The sequence below is a fragment of the Ziziphus jujuba genome, chromosome 4 (genome assembly GCF_031755915.1).
Source record: "Ziziphus jujuba cultivar Dongzao chromosome 4, ASM3175591v1".
NCBI lineage: Eukaryota > Viridiplantae > Streptophyta > Magnoliopsida > Rosales > Rhamnaceae > Ziziphus > Ziziphus jujuba.
Window position 1 is genome coordinate 24,530,109 of NC_083382.1, and position 27,080 is coordinate 24,557,188.

The 27,080-nt window shown below is 32.6% G+C and overlaps 7 protein-coding genes across 18 annotated transcripts; 6 read left to right on the plus strand and 1 right to left on the minus strand.

Annotated features, from left to right (window-relative positions):
* Positions 1 to 1,788: 1,788 nt before the first annotated feature.
* LOC107417070 (glutamate receptor 3.4) lies at positions 1,789 to 8,680 on the plus strand. 9 transcript variants are annotated; one of them, XM_048471742.2, is made up of 8 exons: positions 1,789 to 2,057; positions 2,504 to 2,604; positions 2,711 to 3,077; positions 4,187 to 5,523; positions 5,795 to 6,072; positions 6,500 to 6,531; positions 6,627 to 7,036; positions 7,896 to 8,680. In XM_048471742.2, the coding sequence occupies exons 3-8, from the start codon at positions 2,765 to 2,767 to the stop codon at positions 8,352 to 8,354; spliced, it is 2,829 nt and encodes a 942-aa protein (XP_048327699.2). In that variant the 5' UTR covers positions 1,789 to 2,057; positions 2,504 to 2,604; positions 2,711 to 2,764; the 3' UTR covers positions 8,355 to 8,680. The 9 variants fall into 9 exon arrangements, with proteins under 9 accessions (XP_048327699.2, XP_048327700.2, XP_048327702.2 ...); XM_048471743.2 differs by having other exon boundaries at positions 2,720 to 3,077; XM_048471745.2 differs by having other exon boundaries at positions 2,504 to 2,569; positions 2,677 to 3,077.
* Positions 8,681 to 13,511: 4,831 nt separating this feature from the next.
* LOC107417080 (septum-promoting GTP-binding protein 1) lies at positions 13,512 to 16,367 on the plus strand. The gene is made up of 6 exons (XM_048472379.2): positions 13,512 to 14,067; positions 14,165 to 14,285; positions 14,492 to 14,588; positions 14,711 to 14,750; positions 14,970 to 15,053; positions 15,949 to 16,367. The coding sequence occupies exons 1-6, from the start codon at positions 13,717 to 13,719 to the stop codon at positions 16,111 to 16,113; spliced, it is 858 nt and encodes a 285-aa protein (XP_048328336.2). The 5' UTR covers positions 13,512 to 13,716; the 3' UTR covers positions 16,114 to 16,367.
* LOC107417081 (uncharacterized) lies at positions 16,335 to 18,409 on the minus strand. The gene is made up of 3 exons (XM_016025639.4): positions 18,229 to 18,409; positions 16,956 to 17,035; positions 16,335 to 16,649 (listed from the first exon to the last, which is right to left on the minus strand). Exons 1-3 carry the CDS (start codon positions 18,343 to 18,345, stop codon positions 16,580 to 16,582), a joined length of 267 nt encoding a protein of 88 aa, XP_015881125.1. The 5' UTR covers positions 18,346 to 18,409; the 3' UTR covers positions 16,335 to 16,579.
* A 785-nt stretch (positions 18,410 to 19,194) lies between these two features.
* Positions 19,195 to 19,903, plus strand: LOC107417078 (uncharacterized). Its single transcript, XM_016025633.4, has 2 exons — positions 19,195 to 19,592; positions 19,719 to 19,903. Exons 1-2 carry the CDS (start codon positions 19,263 to 19,265, stop codon positions 19,899 to 19,901), a joined length of 513 nt encoding a protein of 170 aa, XP_015881119.3. The 5' UTR covers positions 19,195 to 19,262; the 3' UTR covers positions 19,902 to 19,903.
* A 559-nt stretch (positions 19,904 to 20,462) lies between these two features.
* Positions 20,463 to 21,474, plus strand: LOC125418268 (uncharacterized). The gene is made up of 2 exons (XM_060816631.1): positions 20,463 to 20,798; positions 21,161 to 21,474. Exons 1-2 carry the CDS (start codon positions 20,478 to 20,480, stop codon positions 21,341 to 21,343), a joined length of 504 nt encoding a protein of 167 aa, XP_060672614.1. The 5' UTR covers positions 20,463 to 20,477; the 3' UTR covers positions 21,344 to 21,474.
* A 948-nt stretch (positions 21,475 to 22,422) lies between these two features.
* LOC112491236 (uncharacterized) lies at positions 22,423 to 23,826 on the plus strand. Its single transcript, XM_048472672.2, has 2 exons — positions 22,423 to 22,930; positions 23,413 to 23,826. Exons 1-2 carry the CDS (start codon positions 22,607 to 22,609, stop codon positions 23,590 to 23,592), a joined length of 504 nt encoding a protein of 167 aa, XP_048328629.1. The 5' UTR covers positions 22,423 to 22,606; the 3' UTR covers positions 23,593 to 23,826.
* A 40-nt stretch (positions 23,827 to 23,866) lies between these two features.
* LOC112491398 (uncharacterized) lies at positions 23,867 to 25,739 on the plus strand. Of its 4 annotated transcripts, none has more exons than XM_048472669.2 (3): positions 23,867 to 24,007; positions 24,229 to 24,700; positions 25,332 to 25,739. In XM_048472669.2, the coding sequence occupies exons 2-3, from the start codon at positions 24,377 to 24,379 to the stop codon at positions 25,512 to 25,514; spliced, it is 507 nt and encodes a 168-aa protein (XP_048328626.2). In that variant the 5' UTR covers positions 23,867 to 24,007; positions 24,229 to 24,376; the 3' UTR covers positions 25,515 to 25,739. The 4 variants fall into 4 exon arrangements, with proteins under 4 accessions (XP_048328626.2, XP_048328627.2, XP_048328628.2 ...); XM_048472670.2 differs by having other exon boundaries at positions 24,238 to 24,700; XM_048472671.2 differs by having other exon boundaries at positions 24,346 to 24,700.
* Positions 25,740 to 27,080: the final 1,341 nt, after the last annotated feature.

The following is a 27,080-nucleotide window of genomic DNA, read 5'->3' on the forward strand; positions in this document are numbered from 1 at the left end:
CAAAAAAAAAAAAAAAAAAAAAGTGGAGATTGCATTCGTTATTTGAATTGTCTTTTTCTTTCTTCGGCCTGTTCGTTATAACCTCATACGAGTTGTCCAAATAGGGATGTGATGCGCTATCATGAAATTTTAAAAATAAAAAATGCAATTTCGTGCAAAAATTTTAAAATAAAAGAGCCAAATTGAAATTCAATCCAAATGTTTGTCCCCAATTTAATTAATTTAAAATCAATATAATTTATGACAAGTTTATTCTATCATTTTGTGTTGATAAAATATATTTGAGGTCTGGGAATTTAAACCTAATATTATAAATCATATTAGTTTAATATATTAATAACCATAAATTGAAACAACATAAAAACACAGATCCAATCACCACCAAAAAAAAAAAAAATGTGCTTAAATTATTGTGTTTGTGACATTATCGTCTTCTTTGAATTACTAGTTATTTTTATTATTATTTTTTAGAAGTAGTAGTTAATAAAATAAACAAAATATAAATACCAAATTAAAAACTATTTCAAACTATTTTTATTTATTTCCTCAATTTCTATAGTTAATTGAGATATTCGACTTAATTAATTTTGAAAAAAATTAACTACGCAAAATTAAATAAGAAAAAAAAAAAAAACAATTCGCCACCAAAAGTCTTTTGCCATGTGTTGCAGAATCATTTTCTTGGTATTTTGTTAGCGTTAAAGACAAATCATTAAATGAAGTTCTTATATTTACCAAACTGAATAAATAATAATAATAATAATAATGTTAAATTTAAAAAACAAAAAATATATATATATATATAGGAATTAACTACATATATCAATTATATAAATTGTGTTATTTTTAAGAGGATGGAAATTAATTAATCACTAATCTATAAAGATATTTCTAATATTATAGGTTATTTCTAATCTTTATTACTAATTCAACGGAGTTGATTCAAATTCAATGTTATATCTTATATACAATATATATATATATATATATATATATATGCAACAACATTTCCGGTGAATTTTAAGAATCCATTAATCCAATATAGAGAATAAATAAAAAAGACAAATTTCATTTATATTTTTTAATTTGATTATTATTTTATTTAAACTTCATACTTTTGAAAAAATATTATTAATTTGTCTTTAATTTTTTTATTTATAAAAAGTTATCAATATTTATTCATTTTTATAAATTAATTTTAATAGTTAAATATAAAAAAATTAGAACTCAATACTTTATAACCGAGAATAACTTTATAAAAGTATAATTTTGATATACAATTATTAAAATTAACTGATAAAAATGTAAAAATAATTTATTTTGACAGACTTAAAAAATCAAAATAAATAATAATTTTTTAACCGCAAATTTAATAAAATAATTGACAACGAGGTGTAAATAATATTTTTCCTTTAAAAAAAAAAAATTTGTAAAATTTCATAGGCATAGTGATCAATTCATTTTTCACAGATAGTAGGACGAAAACCACGTGTTTCATACCAAACTGTAAACGGAAGGAAGTGGACCCACAACACAAAATGACATGTTTATCACCCGCAATTTTCACCCAAAAAAACGAAAAAAAGGTGGATATATATATATATATATATATAATAAAAAAATAAAAATTCTCGTAATGATGATTGATTTTGAGCCACTCGATGAGAGTGCAAAGAACCAAAACAACATGGGGGTTCGGAAATCTGTACGGCTGACATGGATTGATCACAGCCATTGTCTTAATTGTACACACCAAATTACATTTATATAGATATATATTTGTATTTTGTATTAATGTTGTTATGTAGGGACAGTGAAGCATCGCGTATGATACTGAAAAGAAAGTCTGATTCATAACCATTGAAAGGGAGAGAATGATTCTTTCCTTGAGCTTGGAAGACTGTTATGAAAGCTTTGGTGTTCTTTTTTATTGGGTGGCGACGTGAAGGAACTCTTATTTGTTATTGTTGAATCACTCATCGAATGCTTCTTTTCACTCATTCCAAAACTGTTTATTTAGAGAGCTATAGCTTTATCCAAGTCTTAGCCTTTCACAGGTAATCTTAGACATGCTACTCTTACCACAAATTTTTCTGAAAATCTCACTCTTTTATTTTAATATTGTTTTTGTTCATTTTCTTTTCATTTTTTAATGAGTACATGTGGGTTTTCAACACAATTGAAAATTGGTACACATATATATGTATATATATTTTTTCCCCGGTTGTTTATATAGTTTATTATTATTTTTGTTCGGTTTTGCGGCCTGCCTTAAAAATGGCAGTACACTAATGGGTATTTAAAAAAATAAAATAAAATAAAATAATGGAGAAGTTTTTGAAGATACCCATTTTGGAAGTTGTTCTAATGGTTTCCATGTGGGTATCAGTTTTCAAGTATCCATGTTTGTCTGTAGCCTGGATTTTTGATCCTTTCTGTTTGTTTTTTTTTTTTTTTTTGGCTAATTTTTCTTTTTTGTTGTTCTTTTGCTGCTGGGTCTCAGTGTTCGAGGTCAATCTATGAACTCGAAGTTGGATACTGAGAATTTCAGAATCTGGTTTTGAGTAAGGTGGCAAAAAATTAAAAAAACTGTCTGAAAATCATGTATTTTTCTTCTTACCCTCTTGATGAGTATCTTTTGTGTGCTGTTTATCATCAACGTCACATTGCTGACAGATTTTTGTCATCTTCAACCTTATGATTGTGTAAGCTGGTCTAGGAAGAAGAAGAATCAACAAGTTATTGTGAGAGCTGTTTTTCAAACATGAAGATGTTTGGGATTACAAGACTTGGGCATCTATCCATGAGGGGAATGCTAGTTTCATTGATTTTTTGTTTATGGTTTCCATTGGGAGTGTTTGGTGGGACTTTAAATGCCACTGTTCATTCTTCAAGGCCGAAAACTTTGAATATTGGAGCTCTGTTTACTTCTAATTCGGTTATTGGGAGGTCGGCTAAACCAGCAATTTTGGCTGCCGTGGATGATGTTAATTCTGACCCTACTGTTCTTCAGGGGACAAAATTGAATGTTGTTGTCCATGACACGAATTGCAGTGCATTTCTTGGAACGGTTGAAGGTAATTCCTGAAACTGAATTCTAAAGGAGATACAGAATCTGTTTTTTCACCATCTATCTATTATTATTTGCTGAGCTTTTTATTTGTTTCTTTATTTGGTGGATAGAAGTGGGTTTAAAGGAATCATTCTGCCTTGAAATGAAAAGGGCGTCTTAGTTATTAATTTAGTTGCAAATTTTACGTTAAATTCTTCAATTTCTGTATCATAGGCATTTGGCACTTCAAAATTCAGTTTATGGATAATGGTTTCAACTTCCATTGAACTTTTGAAAATATCCAGTGGATAGTAACATTCAAAGTCTATTCTTCTGCTACTTATGGCAGAGAACGTTTTTCTCTTTTTTTATTTTTATTTTTTATATGAATTGTATTTCTCGCCTTTTTTCTTTGTTTGGCTCAAAGGTCTAGTATGTACGTTTACAGCATTCACAATGCTGAACTGCTCAATCTTTGAGAATACAATTCTTTATCGTGCCATGAAAGTCCTTGTTGAAAGAAAAGGCAGTCCAGTGGTTCTCTCTCAGTATTATATTTATATTGTACAAACAGCAAGAATTTTTGAGCAGGAATCTTCTTTATTTTGCTGTTCGATTTGTTTTTCTTTCTTTCTTTCTATCTTTTTTTTTTTTTTTTTGGGTTTTTGAGCTGACAGATTGGTTTGGTTTTATGATTTTCCTGCTCGAATGCTGTAGTTTGAATGCTAAGTCGATGTACTTTACTTTTCCATTGATTTCTTTGCCTGGTAGAAGTGTCTGAAACATTCTAAAATAATCTCTCTTGTTTTTATTTTGTTTTTCTTTTCTTTAATGTTAAGTAATCATAAATCCCACAAGCTTAAGCTAATAGAAAGTTAATCTAACTGTGTATTTCAAGCCGATGCAAAATATATTTATTTTTAACACTTAAAAAGGCTACTTTTGAAAGAATTTGAGCTTTATTTAGGAAAAAGGACACCTATGAAAGCAGGACCTTGGTTTGACGTCCCAGCCTGAGTTTTTTTTTGTCTAAATCTGTGTCTAACCTTTATAAGTTGAGTCTTAGATGAAAAGACACTGAATTATGTTTATATCTGCCTCTGTTAAAAATTAATGATATCATTCTTAATGTAGCTTTGCAGCTGGTGGAAAGTGATGTGGTTGCCGCAATTGGTCCACAATCCTCTGGAATAGCTCATGTCATTTCCCATGTTGTTAATGAACTCCATGTCCCACTTCTTTCATTCGGAGCAACAGACGCCACTCTTTCTTCACTGCAGTATCCCTATTTTGTTCGCACTACTCAGAGTGACTATTTTCAGATGCATGCCATTGCTGATTTCGTTGATTATCATGAATGGAAAGAAGTAATTGCCATCTTTGTTGATGATGACTATGGCAGAAATGGGATTTCTGTATTGGGTGATGCCTTGTCAAAGAAGCGCGCCAAGATCACTTATAAGGCTGCCTTCTCTCCTGGAGCCCCCAAAAGTGCAATCAATGAATTGCTAGTTGGAGTAAACCTCATGGAATCTCGGGTATATGTTGTACATGTTAATCCTGACACTGGGTTGGAAATTTTTTCTGTTGCCAAGTCCCTTGGAATGATGGGTGGTGGCTATGTTTGGATTGCAACAGATTGGCTTCCTTCTGTTCTTGATTCAATAGAACCTAACACTCAGACTATGAATCTCTTACAAGGGGTTGTCGCTTTTCGTCATCACACCCCAGATACCGATGCCAAAAAGAATTTTATGTCTAGGATAAACAATCCAAATCAGAAAGGGAGTGTGAAACTCAATTCTTTTGCTCTTTATGCTTATGATTCTGTTTGGTTAGCAGCCCGCGCTCTTGATGTTTTCTTCAATGAAGGTGGAAATATATCTTTTAGTAATGACCCAAAGTTGCAAGATACAAGTAACAGCACACTGCGCTTAACATCATTACGTATATTTGATGGAGGCCAACAATATCTACAAACAATTCTTAAAATGAACATGACAGGTCTGAGTGGTAGGTTTCAATTTGATGTGGACAAAAATCTAATTCATCCAGCATATGATATTCTTAATATCGGTGGAAGTGGATCCCGCAGGGTTGGTTATTGGTCAAATTATTCACATCTCTCTGTTGTTGCTCCGGAGATCCTTTATACAAAGCCTCCTAATACTTCGACCAGTAGTCAGCGCCTTTACAGCATTATATGGCCAGGTGAAACTACAACGACACCTCGTGGATGGGTATTTCCCAACAATGGAAAGCCTCTAAGAATTGCTGTGCCTAACCGAGTAAGTTACAAAGAGTTTGTTGCTAAAGATAAGGGCCCTCCAGGGGTCAAAGGGTACTCTATTGATGTCTTTGAAGCTGCCATTAACTTGTTGCCTTATCCTGTACCACGGACATATATGTTATTTGGAAATGGCAAGAGGAATCCCGAGTATAGTGACCTTGTATATCAAGTTGCTGAAAATGTGAGTATGCAGCTTCCTAGATATAACTTTTAACTTTGTTACGATCCTACTTATCCATGACTATGATTGGTCTAAATAGGATTTAAATACCTGCTGTATGGCTCTTAACTTGTATACATGAAAAGTCTTGTCATTAAGTGAAGTTTGTTACCTGATTGGTCTAAAAAGGATTAAAAATACCTGCTTTGATGTGGCTAGTTTGAGAGTTCTAGAGTCCTGCTGTGGTGTTTGAATCATGGTAAGTATCTTGATGTGCTCTCTTCCTTTCCAGCAATATGATGCAGCTGTGGGAGATGTTACAATTACCACAAATAGGACAAAGATTGTGGATTTTACACAGCCTTACATGGAATCAGGACTGGTTGTAGTTGCTCCTGTCAAAAAGGAAAAATCTAGTGCATGGGCATTCCTCAAACCCTTTACTTGGCAAATGTGGGCTGTCACTTGTGCTTTCTTCCTTTCCGTGGGAGCTGTTGTTTGGATTCTTGAGCACCGGATCAATCATGAGTTCCGTGGTCCACCAAGCCAACAACTCATTACAATTTTTTGGTATGTATTACCTCATTATAGCTTCTATTTACTGAATGGATTTTTAAAGCCTTCATTTCATGAGCTAGAAGATGTCTTTCTGTAAATTATGTTAGAAGCCCCATGTGAGGGACCTAGCTGTTGCCTGGATGATTGATGAATCACTTGGTGACGTGTGAAATCCAACTTATATACTATTGCAAACAGTTGAAGGAGAGTGTATCATTTGTCTCTTGTAGTGTTGGAGAAATTGGTTCACTATTTGAATTATTTGATTGACTGTTTTTGAAGTAAGATCTCAATTTCGAGTACTTCTAGTTAAAGTAACTTTAAAATGTATTAAGATGACTTTTCCTGCTCAGACACAATTCCAGCCGTTAGTGCAACTGTTGTTTGTGTCATAAATGGAAGGGTACCTTTTTTAATGAAATTTTCCTGTTCCTTGCAGGTTTAGTTTCTCAACAATGTTTTTCTCACACAGTACGTATTTCATTAATCTTTATTAATCCCATGAACATATTTTTATTGTAATATCACTTCTCTAACTTTCTTTGATGCTTGGACTTTTGTCACAGGAGAGAACACTGTGAGCACCCTTGGACGTTTGGTGCTGATTATTTGGCTATTTGTAGTGCTAATTATAAATTCAAGCTACACAGCTAGTTTAACATCAATCCTCACAGTTCAGCAACTGACATCACGAATTGAAGGGATTGACAGCCTCATAACAACTACCGATCGTATAGGAGTTCAAGATGGGTCATTTGCATGGAGATATCTAATTGATGAGCTAAACATAGCAGAATCTAGACTTGTCAAGTTAAGAAACATGGAAGCTTATCTTGATGCCCTTTTGCGTGGACCCAAAAATGGAGGGGTAGCTGCAGTTGTTGATGAGCTTCCTTACATTGAGCTCTTCATGTCCAACAGCAAATGTGAATTCAGGACTGTGGGCCAGGAATTTACAAAAAGCGGATGGGGATTTGTAAGTATTCACTAACCTAAACAAGTTATTGCCGCATCAACTGCTGGCCTGCGTACTCCACGGTTTTTTTTTGCTAAGATTTCCAGCAATAATATATTTTCACCCTTGATAAATTCTAGATGATATTAGCATGACACAACGTATTTCATATCTTATATTAGATTGTTATATACTATTGAGAGGTTGATCTTGAATTGCCCTAAATTTATTACTTACCATAGACTATATTATTAGATCATGTTTATTTAAGTAACACAAGAAAAAAAAAAAAATGAAAAAAATGGGTAACAAATGTCAAGCTCTATCTAACTATATTATCATGTAATGTTGCTGATTGCTGAACTAGATATGGAAGAAATTCTACTTTCAATGTTGTGGATTTCTCACTCTTAGAGCTGCTAGTTGACAGATAGTTTTTTCCTCTCAAGTGGCCTTGGTTCAAATTGCTTTTACATAACACATTGTGGTATTAAGAATATATATATATATATATATATATATTTTTTTTTTTGGGGTTATAGATGGTATTTGTTTTCATTGTACCTTTAGAGACCTTTCAAAACAAAGACTTCCTATCAAATAATCTTTCCAGTATCTAAATGTACCTTTCATCTCAGAAATTTTACTCCTTTTTTTGTCCAGTGTTCATAAGTTCCTAAGTCATCATGAAATCAGTGGGTCAGTTGCATCTTAATCTTCGATCTATGTCCATAAGTTATTATTATTTTGACAATTTAATTATGCAAAATGAATAATATAAATTTGCAAGAATATCCTTTAGATAGGAATTAATAAGAATTTATAAGACATGAATAACATTGCCAAATATTGTTCTTATATTTACATTTCCATGTGTCAGGCATTCCAAAGGGACTCTCCTCTTGCAGTGGACTTATCAACTGCCATTCTTCAACTCTCTGAGAATGGTGATCTCCAAAAGATCCATAATAAGTGGCTCACACAAAATGGATGCTCGATGCAAATCAGTGATGTTTCTGATGATAATCGGCTCTCTTTTAATAGCTTCTGGGGTCTGTTCCTTATCTGTGGCATTGCATGTTTCATTGCTCTTACTGTGTTCTTCTGCAGAATCTTCTGTCAATACCGTAAATTTATCCCAGAGAATGGGAATGGGGATATTGAGGAGATTGAACCTGAGAGGACCAGTCGAAGGTCGATTCGATCAACCAGTTTCAAGGACTTGATGGATTTTGTGGATAGAAAAGAAGAAGAGATTAAGAAGATACTTAAGAGGAAAAATAGTGATAATAAACAAGCTAGCCAAAGCTCCGATGGGCAGCCAAATTCTCCACCTTGAAGAAGATTTGTTCTCCCAACGGTTGGTTTCTGATTCTCCACAATGTAACTAGACTATCAAAAGCAAAATCATATACGCTAATGTAATTGCTCCTTCACTTAATACAAGGAGTAAGACAGATTGAATATAGCAATTACAGGTTTTTCTTTTCCTTTTTTTTTTTTTTTTTTTTTTTGGTTTCCTCTAGAAAGGGTGAGCCAGAGAGCTTAGGAAATCATCTTTCCTAGTTGTAGACCATTTTGTATTTATACAATTATGTATGTAGTATTTCTTATCCTAATTGAAAATGTAGAGTTTCTCAAGTGTAGATAGATCTTTTCCATGTATTTCAATTGGAACAAAATGTCTTGGAAAATATGATGTGCTTTTCTCATTTGAAATGCATAGCTTCTTTTTATCTCTTTCCCCTTTTAACATGTTTTACAGGTCTTCTTTTCTGTTTAACACTGACCATGTATTCTTTACATGCCTAAGGTTATATAAGTGCATGCCCTGCTTGCAAACTTCCATTCTTTGTCTTTTTGTACCTAAAATCTTATGCGTCCTTGTTTTTATTGCTATTTGTCTTTGTTTTGTTTTTTCCCAATGAAATTGATTTCTTTGCGTAAATTGAGTGAAGCCAATGGCTATTAGTGCTCTTTCGATAATGTTCATGTTTTTGGTTTTTGGGTTTCGGTTCTCGGGTTTTCTTTGAAAATTTTACTCTGACAATGTGCAATTGGTTATATTTTATATAATATATAGATTTCTCTTCTAGTTATAAGCTTTAAAAAAACTAGCTATAAAATAGAAGGAAAAAAAAAAAAAACCAGAAATACTAGATTAAAAACTTTTTTAAATTGTTTATAAAATAAAGCTCATTTTGATAAATGTTTTTCTTTTTGTCACAGAAAACAAAATCATATATGTTATCAAAGGGAGTGCTATAAAATCTGGTTTGCGTTTTAAAAACAGTTTTATCATTCTTCCTTATAGTAGTTTGTCTTGGATCAGATTTGGATCTACTCCCAAGGATTTGTGTGTTGGAATGCTTAAGATTATACATTTAGCCAAAAGTTGTAGATTCTTCTTGCTGATCAACGATTATTACAATAGCGGATAATCCAATCACATAGCTAATTCCAAATATGCTTGTGAATGAGATAATTGTCCTTTCAACATAGCTGCATTTCATTTTGGAAGATGATTGAATCTCCTTGTCTTTTATTCTGTTTTCAGATTCCTGAATTTACTAGTCTCATTTCAGTATTTCACCCCAAAAAAAAGAGAAAAAAAAAAAAAGAAAGTCTCATTTCAGTAGTGTACTATTCCTTAAAATACCACCAAGTCATTTTTCATTAACAATAATGACACCAAACCTTTATTATTGACAACTCTTTTTATTTTTTTATATTTTTTGGAGGGTATCATTCTTATAAATTAGTGAATATGTATTTGCATCATATTTTGATCTTGTAATAACAGTGTAATTTCATATAATATATATATATATATATATATATAAAGCAGAAAACCAAATTTGCTTGTATATAATCCCAAAGTCTATCTATATGTCCCATCATTAATATTTCCGCGACGACAGTCAGAGAACACCATGACTCATTAAATTAAATCTACCATCAAAATCGTAACTTTTTGTGTTTTTTTTTTCTTTGGGCTTCCAATAAACACGCTTTCAACGTTGATTCGAGTCCTAAAAAGTTGGCATCTTGTCCTAGCCACTTTGATGTTAACAGGTGGTATTAAGTCAATCTATTAGACTAATTTTCTTATACTAAATTGTTAATAACAAACCTAGAGAGGATTAAAACTACGTATATATATCTTATTATTATTATATATGTATAAATTACTTTACTTTTCTCGCTTCCCAAAAAGAAAGGATCACAAATGTTTTGGACTGATTGTTCTTCACCGATGTGCTGGAAGTTCCTGATTGCAAAAGGAATCAAAATCCCATTATCCGAGCAATTAATAAAGAAGTTTGGTGGGTCATACTCATAATCATAACGACAGATATTTAGCTTCTTATGTTGGTTTTGCTAATACGTGGGCGTTCTCATCCTTCTTCCCATAGGCTCTCTTCTTATTATTATATGCCTGCCTAAGGAAAATCATCCAATGTAGTGTCATTTCTTTGTTCTTGTCTTTACAGTGACTCGAACGCACGACATTCGCACCCAAGTATGCCACTTTGTCTCAGTATCATTTTTAATTATTATGGAAAAAATCAACTATACAATTAATTTGCAGTTTATTTTTTTTATGATTTCTTTGAGTTACAATTTATCTAGTTAGTGTTTAATATATTTTTTTTCAACTTTGTAGGTTATTTTGATCTTTATAAATATTAATTTAAAAAAAATAATAATAGTATAAGTTGATAGGAGGTTTTTATATACGTTACAAAATTTGACAGTTGCATTACAATATATATATATATACATCTATTTTAAAATTTGATTTTATAGTTACATCAATAATTTTTATCCATTTCACATTTAATGATTTATAATTAAACCTACATACACTATAATTCATAATTTTCCTTAATTCTTTGATGAAATAAGACAATAAGACAAAGAATCGTTAATTTTCAATTTTTTTCAGAATTTGTATTTGAGGATTAAGATTCTAAATAGAAGAATCTAAGCATTCAACGCCATGCCCACGCCACAATCACTCTCTTCTTCATCTTCTCATTCCTCTTCTTTTGTTTCTCACTCACAGACATTTAAAAAAAAAAAAAAAAAGTCAGATATGTAATCTTCCATTAAAATAAGAAAGTAGTATATATATATATATATATGTATATATTTGCATAAAAACACATACAAGATTCAATAAGATTGTTTTTAAAAAGCAACAATAACACTCTTTTTATTCATCAATCAGACTGTCACATTATTTCAAGTTATTACAAAATTATAACGGAGTACAAAATTTTTTTTTTCCCAAAATATTTAACCATTTTTGTCCTCATTTACTCTGCCTTTTTTTTTTTTTTTTTTTTGGGTGAAACATGCTTATATCAAGCCAAATGGACTCTCGGCCAATTCAAGGGTTACAAACCAATAGAGAGAATATTACAAGTAAAAGAAATGTCTAAAGCAACAGAGTATTTTGTTAAAAGCGTTAACAGCCAGCCTGATTAGTAGCTTTCCGACTCCATTGAAGGTACTAGCTGGGATGTTTATCTCTGTCTAATCCTCAAGACTTCATGTGGATTGCCCCATCCTTAGAGTTTATGTTTTTTTTCTAAATTCCAAAAGAAATGAATGTAGGTTTAATTGTAAAAGGGCTCTGTCATTTAATTGTAATGTATCCAAAATATCTTATTTAATACATAAAAGTTATTTAGAATATTTTGTTCAAGAATATTGTTGAAATATCAAAAAGTTATTAAAACTGTAATGATGATAATACATATATTTGTAATATAAATATAATTATCCAACTTTGATAATATCATATTAAATTATTATTAATTTTAAAAATTTAAATTATTAAAAAGTGAGTTTAATGTGTATATTAATATATATCATAATATATATATATATATATATATCATAGTTTTGTTAAATTAAAAATTTTAAAATTAAAACTATTTTACTTTTAAAACTGATTTGTCTATATAATTGAAAATAATACAACTATATTCATGTCACATAAGATATTTTCCGACATCGAAGAGTGAGAAAGTGAATTATCTGACCAAACTGTACAAACGCCATAAAAATCCAACATTTGGCAATGTTTTGTTAGAAACATTTGGCAATATTTTTCATCTGTAAGAAACAAACAAAGTATAGTACAATTATTATTACCAAACAATAAGAAAAAGTAAATAGTACATTGGACACGTGTTGATAAAAGGGTGTTTGGTTTTTGGTCAGGCACTTTGTGAAAAAGAAATCATCAAATTTTTTGGTCCTCTTTCTAATGGATATGATTTTGTCTTCGATCTCATGCAAGATCTTTACAAAAGCAATAAATATTGATTTGTGATTATTATTATTATTAATTATTTGTACAAAAAATGATACTAAACAAAACAAGTTATTAGTTATAAATACCAAATGATACTAAACAAAACAAGCTATTAATTATAAATACCTAATAAATTACTACCAAATCAGTTTTTTTGTTTTTTTTTTTTTCTTTGGCAAGTACCAAAATCAGTTGTCAGGTAAAAGTTGTAAATAAATTTAGTGATCTTAAATATATTATTTTATGAGAATATCATACATAATCCTAATTAAATATACTTCTTCTTCTTCTCTCTCTCTCTTTTTTTTTTGGCACTATATTTGCTTATGTTATGGAGGAATTTTTTAAAAAGGAAAAATTATATAACTAAAATGATTAACTACTTTTTAGGGAAAAAATTTAATGTATAATTTTTTTTGTAATAAGAAAATTTAATAGTCTGAATATCTAAATTCTAACAATTATTGTAAATTGCTTTTACATATACAATTCTATATAAAAAATGTTATTAATAATATACATTTGTGATTTAGGTATTTGAAATTTTTTGTTCCATTGGACAATAATTGTTTTTTATAAAAAAATAATTGTTTTAACATAAATAATATGGATAAATGAAGCAAATAAGTAAATAAGTAAATTTCAAATAGAAGTCTATAAAATGTTAAAATTTCATATTTGAGGACAATTATTGCATTAACCAACAAGCTGTTAAATCGGCCCAGGCCGTGTGCATTTGCTTATCCAATTCAAATTGAATTAGAAATTGATCGAAGTGTGAATTTATAATAAATAATTTTATTCTAGAACACATTGACATAATTCAAGAGGCTCAATCATTAATTTCTATAAGATACAAAATCTCCATCAATTAAAAACAAAACAAAACAAAAAAAAAAAGAAAAAGAAAAAGAGAAAAAGAAAATTCCGAACCAAACATAGAAAAACCTTGAGGGATGACAAATGGAAAGGGCAAGAAAAAGAAACGTAAAAAAGCCGTCAATTTGGACTCCTTGGAAAATTGTCCCAATTACCGGTCAAATCTCCCGCTTAATTAGTCAGATTTATTGGAAAAAAATTAAAAAAGCAGTTGTAACTGAACAAACAAAAAATAATAATAAAAAATAAAAATAAATTCGTTTCTAAAAATACCACCATACCAGCTTTTTTCCATTTTGTTAAAAAAAAGAAAAAAAAAAATACAAGAGAGAGAGAGAGAGAGAGAGAGCAATAGAAGCTTGAGCTTCCATTTCCATGGCCAAAAATACCACATACTTTCACTTGTGGCCGTCCATTTATACACACTGATTTCCCATCAAACCCTTCCGCTCTCCCCCAAAAACAAAATATTAAAAAAAAAAGAAAAGAAAACATGGTTCAGTTCAGCCTGAGACGAAGATTCCAGCGGCGGGTCTTGGTTCTCCGGCGATGCATTCGACGCCTTCTGGACCGTGTATTCATGTCTTGTTTAGGCAAGACCGTTCGTTACCGTATGTTGCCGCATGCCATCATGATGACTCCGGCTTCTCCGTCATCGCCTCCATCGTCGTCGTCGGCTTCTCCGTCTATAGCCAATGAGAGTTCTTCTTCATCGAGTAAAGATGTTATCAATGTCGCACCAGCCCCGACGTCGGCGTCGATTAACAATGAAGTAGACTCCGATTTGGTTTCTTTGAAGATCACTCTCTTGGGGGATGCCCATACTGGAAAAACTAGTTTTATGGTTGGTATTCCATTAAATAATTTTGAACTTAATTTGGTCGGGAATTTTGAATTTTGGGATTAAAATTTTTGATGTTTCGTTGGTGTTTGGGTGAAAGGTAAAATATGTAGGTGGTGAGGAAGAACAGGGAAGGGTAGAAGGAAAAGGATTAAGTTCCATTGGTAAGACATTACTTGTTAAAGGTGCACGAATTTCTTATAGCATTTGGGAAGTTGAAGGTAATCTATCCATGCTTTGTTTATTTCTTCATTCAAAATTTCATTGCATTTTCATTTGATCTCTCAGAAGACTTTTATCAAACACTTTTCATTTTTTTTTTTTTTTTTTTTGGGGAAAAAAGAACAAATTTTGATATTGCTTTTCTTTTTGTCAATGCCTTTAACATAATTGATTTATTGAATGAATTTGGAATGTGGGTTTGTAGGTGATGAGAAATCGAAGGATCATATCCCAGTTGCTTGTAAGGATTCTGTGGCGGTTCTCTTCATGTTTGATCTAACAAGTCGGTGTACCTTAAATAGGTATGGAATATTTTTGATTATCATTTTTTTTGGCTTAATTGTGTTTAGTTGTTCTAAATTTAATTTGGGTTTTCTTTAACCCGATTACAAAATGTTTTAAGGAATTTATTTTGTAATTGCAGTGTCATAAGATGGTATCAAGAAGCAAGGAAATGGAATCAGGTATTGCATTGCATTTTCTCTCATGTAAAATGCATCACATTTTCTTCAAGCCAATGAAATTTAGGCGTGCAATAAAACGTATTTTATTTTTGATTTACCAATCCCAACCGTAATGTTTCATTATTTTCAAGAATTTGATCCGAATATCTCATTCTTTAATTCAATATTAGGCTTTTCCTCAAAATGATGTTTTCTTCTATGATTGATTTTGTTTTGTAGACGGCAATTCCTATTATAGTTGGAACAAAGTTCGATGATTTCATTCAACTCCCTATAGATTTGCAATGGACGATCGCAAGTGAGGTACATTTTCAAATCTCTAACCAGAAAAATACCATTTTTACCAAATTTTCTAAAATTTATTACTTGTATATTCTAATATTCCCATATATCAGATTTCAAGTCGTTGAAAATAGAATTAAAGAAAGAAAGAAAAGATAGCATTGATTCTGAGGTTGATAAAACAATGGAGAATGTTATCAATCTGGCATGCATTGAATATTCAAATTCTGTTTGGCCAGAAATCAGTTGTACCAAAATTTTGTGTAGTAATTAATAAAACGTGTCTAAGTCCAAGATTAGAATAATGGAAAATGTATTCTAGAATTAACACGGATAAAGATGAACATAACTTGGAAACATAAAAGGCATCCTAGTCAATGCTTCACGTAGAAGGATCTCTCATCTCCCTCTCATTGATGTTACATGCTCATTGACTTTCTATGAACTAGTTTTTTTGTGCAATGTTTCTGATTGGCCGCAAATGCCGACCTCTCAATTTAAAAAAGAAGCTTCCCAGTCACACACATAATATCTTACCCTGGAGGTTGCCCGATCATCGTGCTGGAAGGTTTTAAAGAAGGAAAAAAAAAAAAAAAAAAAAAGTAGAAAAGAAAACATAGTATCCCATGTGAGATTCACTATTCAAGAGACTAATCAATGACCCTAAACAACCCATTTTAACATGTATTTAAGGAAAGGATGGAGCTGAGTTATTTTGTGGCATAAATATCTAAAAGACTTTGTTCAACCACCTATATCAAGTAGATTAATGAGCTGTCTAACAGCCTAACTTAACAACCGCCAAAACAAAAGTAACATTTAATTTGAATCAAGGATACCCAACAATCCATATTAGATAAATATATCATGTTTTCTCTAACATAATTATTTTATTTTTTATGTTAATGTATTACAGGCAAGAACGTTGGCTAGGGCCCTCAATGCGACGCTATTTTTCTCTAGTGCAACCTACAACATAAACGTGAATAAGATATTCAAATTCATCACGGCAAGGCTCTTTGATCTGCCATGGACCGTGGAGCGAAATCTCACCCTTGGAGAGCCTATCATCGATTTCTAAAAAGTGTTATTTTGTACATGACACAACCTCTCTATTTCCCCAGAAAGTGACTCAAAGCTGTTCGGTAGCTGGAGATGTCAGTCAGTTGCAAATAAGAGTTTTTTTCTTTTTTACTTCTTGACTTTATTGGAGAAAGGCAGAGGCGGATAGCCCACGTCTCCAATTCTACATACATGAATAACATTGTGTTGCTCAGCAATTGTAGAAAAAAAGTTCAAAGATGAAAGGAAAAGCCCTTTGAGTTTTTCTTCCAATTCCATATGCATACTCTCGACATATTGCCATAAATCTTGAAAGATCATATCATAGCAAATATTTTTAGTCAATGGTCCATAAATACTCTTCAAAACTGGGAGTCAAAACCAGAAGATACTAGATGGACAACCAACGGCAAGTGCTAAAAATTTCAGTTTCATAACGACTAAACAAATGAAAAATTGCACTCAATGCACTTTTTCAGGGGGTTTTACTCAAGCTTCACTTCTCTCTTCGGGGGATCCAGCTGCAAATACGTATATGGCTCTGTTGGTTCCTCCCTGCACAACAAACTCATGAACTTTATAAACTGACAGAAGCAATAGTAAATGATGTATGTCACGCTGTCTTAGAAGTTAAAGAAAATTACAGATCAAGATAAGTTGAAGATCCTTCAAATGACAGGCCTCAGCACTTATAGCTTAAAAGACCCCAAACAAAAAGTACCGGGAAGAACAATTACTACAAGAAGAATAGCTCATAATTTAATGTCTGCTTTGAAAGTTGTATGAATTAATATACGAAAACTCTTGGAACATAAATAAATTTACTATATGCTGAAAAATCATTTTAAAGCTTAAACATACCCAGGTTTAGAACGCATGCATTGCCAGAAGAGCTTAAAAGGTCCCGGAACTGTCTTAAATGGGTTTCCTTCAAAACAAGCCTACACAAAAAGTTAAATAAATAATCAACTCACAATAATAGCAAGAAAAAACACATATTATCAAAACCTACTAGAATTTTGTAAAGAGTTCAATCTAAATGGAAGCACCGTTAAACTGCTAAGGAATTGAAAAATATTGTGAGATTGAGTTTCCCCTGGGGCCCATAACTTCCTCCTTCCAAAAGCCATCCAAACACAAAAATTTCATTTTCCCAGGTAATTTCAAATTCCCACTAATTTTGAAACTTCCCAAATGGGGCCTATTAGTCAAGCTCAAGCATTTTCAATATAATTTCACCAGATGCTACGCAAACCACATTTGGCTGAGTAATTTTAATATTCTTAAAAAGCAGATAAAGAATTTATTTACTCTTCCAAACATACATTAAAAAGAGTGGAAGGAAACCAACAAATCGAAAAGTGCTTAGAGTCAATGTAATACTTCCCTCATCTTATGATCAAACAAGTATCATGACAATCAAGCCAAATCATGATTCCGACTGTAACTAACAGAATGATAGCACATATAAGAACAAAAACAACCTAATTATAAATGAGGTGAACTTCTTTCCTCAACTCCCCAAACAAACATCAAGAACTACATCTTCCTCGCAAATTAAATCAGCAATGCTTTCACATTCTTACTTATCCTCCCGTACTCGTCAAATAATTAGGGACCAATAATCATATTCAATTTCTAATTTCCAACATGTTATAGATATCCAAGAAAACTGCAATAGCAAGCTTCAATAAATATTATTTATGTATTGTCTGAACAAGAAGCTTTCACCTTTTCAGTTTAGATTTTTCTTTGGTATTAAAATAAATGCCTTCTTGATCCCCTCACTCACACCAAAATTTCAGTAATATAAAGCACAAGCATGAAATCTCTTAAATTAAAAGTTAATTAACCATTTAAGGTTAAGATGGTTTCAGCATAAATTCACTTCCATTCACTCCTTTTACCTACAAAAACCAACAACCACCATTAAAAGTACTATAACTAAACAAATAACTGAACAATACAACTAGAACAAATAAACAAAACAAACCCAGTTCCATAAACATAATTTTGCACCCATTTGCTAATGCATACCCAAGAAAAGAAGCGAAGTTGGAGGAACATATAGAATGAAAAGCAAAGGCAAAGAGGGAGGTTGGTATTTGGGGGTATTGTGGAAAAAGGGTCATACTTGGATGACATCCTCAGCTCGGTCATTGCAACGATGGGCCTTGGGTTGGCGATGATCTCCCTCTGGCATCCCCCATGGACTCTCTCTTCTTGGCACTGGTCTCGTCTCGCTGCTCATCCTTCTCCTTCCTCTTTCCTCCTTTTGGAAATTTTTTTTTTCCTTTTTTTATTTTCTTTGCAAAATAATTTCTTATTCATCGATTCAATTCTGCAAGTTCAGCCAACTTGGGCCGGGGCGGTCATGGGCTGAAACCGCCCGCTCCATATAAATATTTGTATATTACATATTCATCAGTGTAAAATTTTTTCGTCCAAATAAAAAAAAAAAAAAAAAGAATGTAAAATTTTATATTTAAATTTTACTAAAATAGGCAAAAAATAAATGAAGGGAAAAATAGTTTTTATTTTAAGGGATATCGATATTTTATCCTCTTTAACCGTACAATTTTTTGCATTTTGTTGTATATATTTCAAAACCTCTTATATTCTCCTGTAATAAAAAAAAAATAAAAAAAACCTCTAATATTCTCTCATGGATTAATACTTTTCAGCCAATTAAATTTGATTATGATAAATTTAATGAAATTTAATTTACACAAACATAATTCATGTAATTAACTTTGTTTAGGAGTTAAGTCAAAAAAAAAAAAAAGAAAAAAGAAAAAACTTGTTTAGGAATTATTTTATTTTATTTTTATTTTACTTTTGAATGGTAAATTTTGTGCAATTTATTAGGCTGTATGGTTGGATGAAACTGGCACAAACAATAATCATTCATACATAAAATAATGTAAGAAGTTTTGTAGTTCGAGGGGTAAAATGGAAATGCAGTATAATCAAAGGGTTAAAATATAGTTATATATTAACGAGTGAGGGAGCGAGTCAAAAAGTCAAATCCTGGAATTTCTATTATAAATTGCGGCCTTGTTGAATTTTCAACGTTCCAGTAATGAGATCCTGTTTTTGCTGTCTCAGCCTCAGCACTAACTCTCTGTATTTTCCATTTTCTAGAAAAACAAACACACAAAAATAATAATGGGGATTGTGATTAATCTTATAGATGCGTTGCTCTTCTCCTTCTTCCTCTCTATCGCAATCTTAACGCCATTGATAGACGCTCAGATATGTCTCCCTCACTCTCACACCTTCTATCCTGACCTCCTCTTGGACGCCACTCAATGGTATACAAACGAATTCGGTGACTACCTGGTGGCAGAGAAACCGGATTTCTTCGTGGGTATCATCTGGGTCGAGCTTCTTCTTCAATGGCCTCTAGCTCTTGTCAATCTTTATGGCATTTTGGCTTCCAAGCCTTGGTACAACACTACCTGTTTATGCTATGGTGTCTCTGCCTTTACTGCCAATGTAAAATAATATGAGTCTCTTTTTTCTTAGCTCCAACTTTTAACTTCATTAATTCTTTTCTTTTTTCTTTCTTTGTGTTTTTTGGGTGAGAATTATTTCAAATGTGTTTTTGTGCTATTCTTTCAGATTCCCATAATTGTAGAAATGATGGGTTCTGGGAAGGCAACTGAGAAGATGTTTATGATGTACCATGCATTCTTGGGTTTCGGAGTTTTAGCCATCCTGCGTGGGTTCACGATGAGGCTCTTTACCATTAAGACTGCTAGTTCCAGCAAGAGACCTCCATTACCTAAGAAAAAGAGAATTTAATTTAATTCCAATATCCATATAATATGTCTATGACCACTTTGTATCATATAATATATCTGTTAATTCTTTGCGGTTCTGAAATTTGCAGCTTAAAATTAGTATGTTGAACGTAAATATTTTTCAGGAACAGAATTTGGTAATTTTATAAACTGGTATATATGTGTTATCCTCAAAAGCGTTAATGCTTCATATATATATGCGAATTCTTTTTAACCAAGTTTTGTGATAGTTGAGTTCGATTAGATGCTTACAAGTTGTTAAAAATGATTTTCTTCATAGGTTACATTATAGCAAACTGTTTAAAAATAATTTACAAGATGTACCGCATGGTATTGTTTCAAGTTATTGTGTCATACATGTATGCATATGGCTAACTGAAATTTTACTCTTTCTTTTTTGGTTGCTTCTTCAATGTCTAAATTTTCATCTCTATCATTGCGCCTTTTTTTTTTTTTTAAGTCAAAGTTCCAACTTAAAATATTCCGTTTTTCTATATTTATGGTTTTTATCATAGTTTTAAGTCCCAAAACATATACAGCAAAGCTTAGAAGGCCGAGCTACTGAAGGCCCCCAAAAATGGGTGCTTTTGGTGAGCTCATAGATGCAATTCTCTTCCTGTTCTTCACTGTAATTGCAGTAGCGGCTTCATTGATCGGCTCGCAGACATGTCTACCTCCAAGTCTCTTCCCCAACTTCCTGGTTGACCTGAAGAACTGGTGTGCCACAGAGTTTGGCGATTATCTTATTAACCAGAAGCCTCACTTTGTTGTTGGGATCTTTTGGCTTGAACTTGTGTTTCAATGGCCTCTTGCGCTTCTCAATATATGCGGTTTTGATTGCCAAATCTTGGTTCAAACCACCTGCTTAATGTACGGCGTCTCTGTTATATCTACCATGGTAAGGTTTCTTTTTTTTTTTTTTTGCTCTAGCTCAATTCAAACTGTATTTTCTGGTTGGTTGGCTAGAAAACTTTGACCTTGAAAAGCATTGATGGAAAACTCACTAACGTTTTTGGGCATTATGTATTGAGCTGATAGCATGCCATCACTCACAATGGCCATATGTAGATCTGTACTCGGTTATTTTAATCAACATCTTGAATTTATTAGCGTTTAAAATTGAGTTTATGGAAAACTTGTTAATCTAGATCCAATTTATTAGATGCTTTTGGTCAATCAACATATCAACATCATATATGGTTTCAGAACTAGAATTTAGATTCTTCATATTTTTAAAACTAGTACAATTTTTTTTTTCAGGTACCTATGTTATCAGAACTGGTATGGTCAGGCAAGGCGTCGGATAAGCTGTTAACGATGTATTTTCCTTTCATGGGATTAGGTGTTTTGGCCACACTGCGTGGGTTGCTGCTACCACACTTTGCCAAGACTATACCAACCGATGGCAAGAAACCTTCATTGGCTAGAAAAAAGAGGGCTTGATAGTTTGATTCAAATCCAATTTCATATGTATATGTCTAGAAGCACTTAATTTGTATCATACAGTTCCATTATTCTTTGTGATTCTCAAGTTAAAAGCTTAATTATTATTATTAGTATTATCATTATCATTATTATTATTATTTTTGTTTGCTGAAGTAATTGTTTTATAAACCAAAATCCGAAGGCAAAAAGCCTACAAAGAGGACTTGGCATCACAACCACTCTCCTGGGTAACAAAAGTAGTGAAATGTTAGAACAAGTGTTCAACGACAAAGTTCCAATGGTGGAGTTCTTTAAGTACCAATTACATACAAAGTAAGCTAAGAAATTAATGTCTCTTAGTTTAAAGCTTAAATTATTCTATTGAAGAAAGATACATTTCAGGAACAAAATTTTGATTTAATAAACACATTATAATTAAATGCTGTGTTATATGGAAACGCCATTATGCCTTATTGGGAATAGAGGTTTGCTGCCACTTCTATAGCCTCTTCATTGACCTCATCTAATATATATATATATATATATATTTGAAGAACATTTACCTCTTCATCAACCAAGTTTTATGAGATACAAATTGTTAAAAATGCTTTGCGTAAGTTAGTTTATATTGTATGGTAAATTGTTTAAAATATTCACTTAGAAGTTGTGCTGCATAGTATTGTTTTATATTATAGTACCCCACGTTATAACTATAAACTAAAACACCAAATTCATGCATCCACATTTCATAAAAAAAAAAAAAAAAAAAAAAAAAAAAAGAAGAAGAAGAGAAAAAAGCTGTTACTTTTACATTTTATTTATTTTTTTCTGAAATTCGATAAATAAACCCATCAAAAATATCACGGTTGCTTCTTCAGTATCCAAATTTTCATCTCTTTTATAGTTGTTCACTGGAAGAAAAGCAAAAGGCAGCACTGTTTTGAAGTCACCATTAGCAATTAATAGAGGCAGTAGTTTTTCTCCATTCATCAAGTGAAAAGACATGTAGGCTTTTTTATTTTATTTTTTAATATATATCTATATATATATATATATATTTTTTTTTTTTTAATTTTTTTTTTTTTCATATTTTTCAGTCAACGTTCCAACTTCTAAAAATATACAATCTTTAATTCCATTTCCGATCAGAATTGAGAATCCTTGTTCCAATCACCCGTCTGAAACCCCCAATATTCTCGCACTAGAACAGAGCAAAGCTCCATAACAGTACAAACAGAGCAAAGCGTTTAGAAAGTGGAAGCTATTTTGAACCCCTCGAAAATGGGTGCTGCGGTGAAGCTCATAGACGCCGTACTCTTTGTCTTCTTCATCGTAATTGCTTTAGCTGCGCCATTGATCGACTCGCAGATGTTTCTACCTCCCACTGTCTTCCCCGACTTCCTGGTTGACCTGAAGAATTGGTATGCAACCGAGTATGGCGATTATCTAATTACCCAGAAGCCTCGTTTCGTGGTGGGGATCGTTTGGCTTGAACTTGTGTTTCAGTGGCCCCTTGCTCTTCTCAATCTGTATGGGATGTTGGGTGCCAAGTCTTGGTTCAAGACCACCTGTTTGATGTACGGCGTCTCTCTCATATCTACCATGGTAAAGGTTCTTTCTTTCTCTTGAATTTCCAACTGTATTTTCTTGTTGGTTGGTTAGAAATTTCGACATTTAAAAGGATTCAATGGAAAACCCAGCAAGCTTTTTGGTCTTTATGAGCTAATAGCATGCTATCAGACACACACTAGAGATAGATCTGTACTTGGTTCTTTGTAGTCAACATTCAGAGCTTTATCTAGTTGTCGAAATTAGTAGGTGGGTGGGTCTCATAGATTATGGAGGAATTTTGGTGTCGAGAACCTTGAATTTAAACATTGCTTATAAGAAATTAGCCAAGATTATTCTAGACAGTTTCTTCTTCTTTCTTTCCTTTTTTTTTCGGTTTGCATTTTATGAATTGAGTCTATGGTCTATATGTACTTTCAGAACTACGTGTTATCAAAGTTTTCAATGGTCAAATGTCTTAGAAGTTATAATAGTCGATATTGTTCTTCATGGTCTTGAACTTGTAAATTTTTTTTCAGGTTCCTATATTATCAGAACTGGTATGGTCAGGCAAGGCATCGGATAAGCTGTTAATGATGTACTTTCCTTTCATGGGGTCAGGTGTTTTGGCTACACTGCGTGGTTTGCTACCTTACTCTGCCAAAACTACATCAGCCGATGGCAACAGACCCTCATTGGCTAGGAAAAAGAGGGCTTGACAAATAACTTTGGAACTCAATTTTTTTTTTTTTTTTTTTTCCCTCTTTAATCCTAGGTTTCATCTATTGGTGAAACTTGTTCTTCTGATCAAATGGTGGATTTTGTTAATTGGATTCATTGTGGGCCCTTATAAACCGCTGAGCTAGTTGGAATTGTAGTACTGGTAGAAGCTAGAGATTGTTTATTCCAATCTTGAAAGTATATCCATGGTTTGAGATTTTGAGTTTCTTTTCTTCGAATATATTGCTGTTGATCACTCTTACCTCGATCTGTCTTTGTTTTTTAATTGCAAGTGTCTGAAGCCACTTCACGTGCTCGAGGAGGAACAGCACCCAACTACATTACTATAATCTAATCACATGGCATTTATTAAACAGGCTGGTTGTCTTAACTCTTAAGAAGTCTAATGTAAAGGTATATCTATTCCAGCTCAGTCCCGATTTCAAGATTAAGTTTATGCATTTAAAATTTGACCGAACCCATTAAATATTGGTTGCTTTATTATTGTATGACTAAATTTATTTTATGAACGTGGGACAGTATTTTTCACTTGAAAAATAGAAAAAAGGAGAGAGAGAAAGCCAAAGATTGTTTCAAAATGACTGGTAGTTTTCCTAATAAAATAAAACATGTAGTTTTGGCAGTCAACTTTCTCCAAGTAGAAATTCCCCGAGATCCCATCTGATTCCATCTGTGATCATAGTCTGGTTCCCATCATTCATCTCGGTATTCCTTGCATTGCCCAAAAACAGAGCAAGTCACAGAAGCTATTGAACTGCCAAAATGGGTGCTGTGGTGAAGCTCATAGATGCCACCATCTTCTTGTTCCTTGTTGTAATTGTGGTAGGGGCACCATTGATCGACTCGCAGATTTGTTTGCCTCCCAGTATCTTCCCCAACTTCCTGATTGACCTGAAGAACTGGTACACCAGCGAGTTTGGGGATTATTTCTTTACTAACACACCTCATTTCTTTGTCGGGATGGTTTGGCTTCAACTCCTCTTTCAGTGGCCTCTTGCTCTTCTCAATCTGTATGGCATTTTGGGATCCAAATCTTGGTTCAAAACCACCTGCTTGATGTACGGCGTCTCTGTCATATCTACCATGGTAAAGTTTTCTTATTCCATAATAAGTTTAATGCGGCTTTTCTTGTTGGTTATTTTTATTGTTGGCATTTTCATTTACTGAGAGTGACTACTATGCAAGGATTCATGGGACTCTAACTCACTAAGCACTATGTCCCTTGTCGACCGTTATCATATGGAAACACACAGTGAAAATAGGTGCACGAGTATGATTTTTTGGTTTTGCTTTTTCTACTTTCTTCCATTGTAATTACTTTGTTTTCTTGTCTCTTTTCATACTTGGTTCTTTTAATTTCCAACTCGACATTGAGTAGATCAAATTGTCGGATTAGAGGGTGAGTTTGATAGGTTAGAGAGGTGCCAATTTTGATGTGGGAATTTAAAAATGAAATCTTTGAATCTAGACATTGCTGTTAAAAGAAGTCTTGCTGCAACTAAGGATTGCCTCATATGTTGATTCATAGCACGAATAATTGGTAATTATGACATTTTGTTTTCAGTAGTTTTCTAGATGGTACAAATAATTGTATCGGATGTCAAGAAATGGGTAATGGAAAGATTCCTCTTCTTGCAGTTCTCTGCATATTTCAATCAACTTGCAAGAAATTACAATTCTAATAAAAACTTCTTTTTTTGTAAAATTTTGTTATCAGGTTCCTATACTATCAGAACTGCTATGGTCCGGAAAGGCATCAGATAAGATGATAATGGCTTACTCTCCTTTCATGGGGTTAGGTGTTTTGGCCACCCTTCGTGGGCTGCTCCCACACCCTACAACGAAGACTACATCAACCGATGGCAAGAAACCTCCATTGTCTAGAAAAAAGAGGGTTTAGACTGAAATTTTTGTAATCTTTAGTGTTCATTTAAAGAGACCTTTATGATTATCTTCTAATGGAACTCTTTCTAGTGGTCTCTTTGGAGGATTCCTTAATTTCATTCGATGAAGATTTATGGAAATGTATGGAGATGATTTTTCATCCAATCTTGGATTTCAGACCTTGGTTCACTTTATTGAATTTATTTTCTTATAATGCTTTATTGAATTTATTTTCTTATAATTACTGTGTTAACCTCTGTTCATAGGGAGGGAACTGCGTTTTAATATGTCCTTGTAGTTTCTTTTCTCTAGATTTGATTATGGTTGCGTGATTTGGTTCTAACAGGGCAAATATATTTAATGCACCAAATTCTCTCTGAGAGCATAATGTTTTCTAGTTGTTCTAACGTGTAAAAATACATGTAGTTTAAACCAGTGTTGCATGTGATACACTTAGTACTACTTTAACTATCATACATGTTACACTTTATCCCCAATCTGTTTGAAATGCGAGGGAGATATTTCCCAAATATATGAGGAAGACTATCAAACTTCTTAAACTTTTATTTATCTCAAGTCTTCTTTTGTTTTTGTTTTGGGTCTTCCTATTCAATTCCAAATGATAACACCTATATTTATAGGCAATACAAACTTACATATTAATGAGCCGAAGTTAAGATTCACAACTAATTGTTCTTATCTAAATCTTATCTAAAGATAATATAAGATGTTATAATTTGTATTGCTTGTAAATATAGGGAATATAACTATAATCCTTGCTCTATTCAAGTAGCTAGTCCTAGGCCCTAAAACAAGGACAATTTGATGACCCAAATTATTGTGGGGTGGAGAAATAGACTCGAACAAGAGTCTAGGAGAGACCATAGAGAGGAGACAACGTAGGTGATTGGTAAGCCGATGTTCTGACTATATTTTATAGTTCTAGACGCTGAGAATGGCAAACCAGCAAACAATGAAGCCGCTGGAGAAGTGTTTTGAGACTATCCTAGGAAGTTGGTTGGGACAGCTATGAAAAATTCATATGGTTTGAAGCGGACGATCAACTTCAGGGGCTCGGGCATGTTTATTACAGATAGTTATGGGCTCAAACTAGATCTCGTTAAGTTAGAAAACCTCAGCGTAGTCCATTAAGTGTCAAATTAGACAAATTCAAAAACCATATTTTCTAAAAACTAGAGGATTGTATTGCAAAAATCATCGATAGAATAACAGTAAGATTGTTATAATTTTCTGTCAAAGTGTAGTGTTTCTTCTTTTATTTATTTATTTATTTGATCATTACATTTGGTATCAGAGCATCAATCTAGCCTTTGCTACCATTGAGATGGCGGATCGAACTAGAGCACAAAAGGCAAAGCATATGGATGAAATGGTGAAATACTTCAAGGAAAACTCAGATAAGACACTTGCTTCATTGAAGGAGTTGGCTCGATTGGTGACTGCTATGAATCTCAAATATGATTAGTTGGCTTCAAAGGTGAATTAATAGGCAGAGTCATCGAAAAATTCAGGTGTGCGGTTAACTCGCAAACAATCTATGGTGAGTGCTATCTCAACACAA

What these genes read in the sequence shown, in the direction of transcription:
- LOC107417070 (XM_060816460.1), top strand. Translation starts at nt 2,765, where the DNA reads ATGAAGATGTTTGGGATTACAAGACTTGGGCATCTATCCATGAGGGGA. An exon ending in TATATCAAGTTGCTGAAAAT is followed by an intron (nt 5,524 to 5,794) that starts GTGAGTATGCAG and finishes CTTCCTTTCCAG; the next exon opens with CAATATGATGCAGCTGTGGG. An exon ending in CAACTCATTACAATTTTTTG is followed by an intron (nt 6,073 to 6,499) that starts GTATGTATTACC and finishes TGTTCCTTGCAG; the next exon opens with GTTTAGTTTCTCAACAATGT.
- LOC107417080 (XM_048472379.2), top strand. Translation starts at nt 13,717, where the DNA reads ATGGTTCAGTTCAGCCTGAGACGAAGATTCCAGCGGCGGGTCTTGGTT. An exon ending in AGTCGGTGTACCTTAAATAG is followed by an intron (nt 14,589 to 14,710) that starts GTATGGAATATT and finishes TTGTAATTGCAG; the next exon opens with TGTCATAAGATGGTATCAAG. An exon ending in AAGCAAGGAAATGGAATCAG is followed by an intron (nt 14,751 to 14,969) that starts GTATTGCATTGC and finishes TTTGTTTTGTAG; the next exon opens with ACGGCAATTCCTATTATAGT.
- LOC107417081 (XM_016025639.4), bottom strand. Translation starts at nt 18,345, where the DNA reads ATGAGCAGCGAGACGAGACCAGTGCCAAGAAGAGAGAGTCCATGGGGG. An exon ending in GAGCTGAGGATGTCATCCAA is followed by an intron (nt 17,036 to 18,228) that starts GTATGACCCTTT and finishes CTTTTTGTGTAG; the next exon opens with GCTTGTTTTGAAGGAAACCC. An exon ending in TGCATGCGTTCTAAACCTGG is followed by an intron (nt 16,650 to 16,955) that starts GTATGTTTAAGC and finishes TTTGTTGTGCAG; the next exon opens with GGAGGAACCAACAGAGCCAT.
- LOC107417078 (XM_016025633.4), top strand. Translation starts at nt 19,263, where the DNA reads ATGGGGATTGTGATTAATCTTATAGATGCGTTGCTCTTCTCCTTCTTC. An exon ending in TCTCTGCCTTTACTGCCAAT is followed by an intron (nt 19,593 to 19,718) that starts GTAAAATAATAT and finishes CTATTCTTTCAG; the next exon opens with ATTCCCATAATTGTAGAAAT.
- LOC125418268 (XM_060816631.1), top strand. Translation starts at nt 20,478, where the DNA reads ATGGGTGCTTTTGGTGAGCTCATAGATGCAATTCTCTTCCTGTTCTTC. An exon ending in TCTCTGTTATATCTACCATG is followed by an intron (nt 20,799 to 21,160) that starts GTAAGGTTTCTT and finishes TTTTTTTTTCAG; the next exon opens with GTACCTATGTTATCAGAACT.
- LOC112491236 (XM_048472672.2), top strand. Translation starts at nt 22,607, where the DNA reads ATGGGTGCTGCGGTGAAGCTCATAGACGCCGTACTCTTTGTCTTCTTC. An exon ending in TCTCTCTCATATCTACCATG is followed by an intron (nt 22,931 to 23,412) that starts GTAAAGGTTCTT and finishes ATTTTTTTTCAG; the next exon opens with GTTCCTATATTATCAGAACT.
- LOC112491398 (XM_048472669.2), top strand. Translation starts at nt 24,377, where the DNA reads ATGGGTGCTGTGGTGAAGCTCATAGATGCCACCATCTTCTTGTTCCTT. An exon ending in TCTCTGTCATATCTACCATG is followed by an intron (nt 24,701 to 25,331) that starts GTAAAGTTTTCT and finishes TTTTGTTATCAG; the next exon opens with GTTCCTATACTATCAGAACT.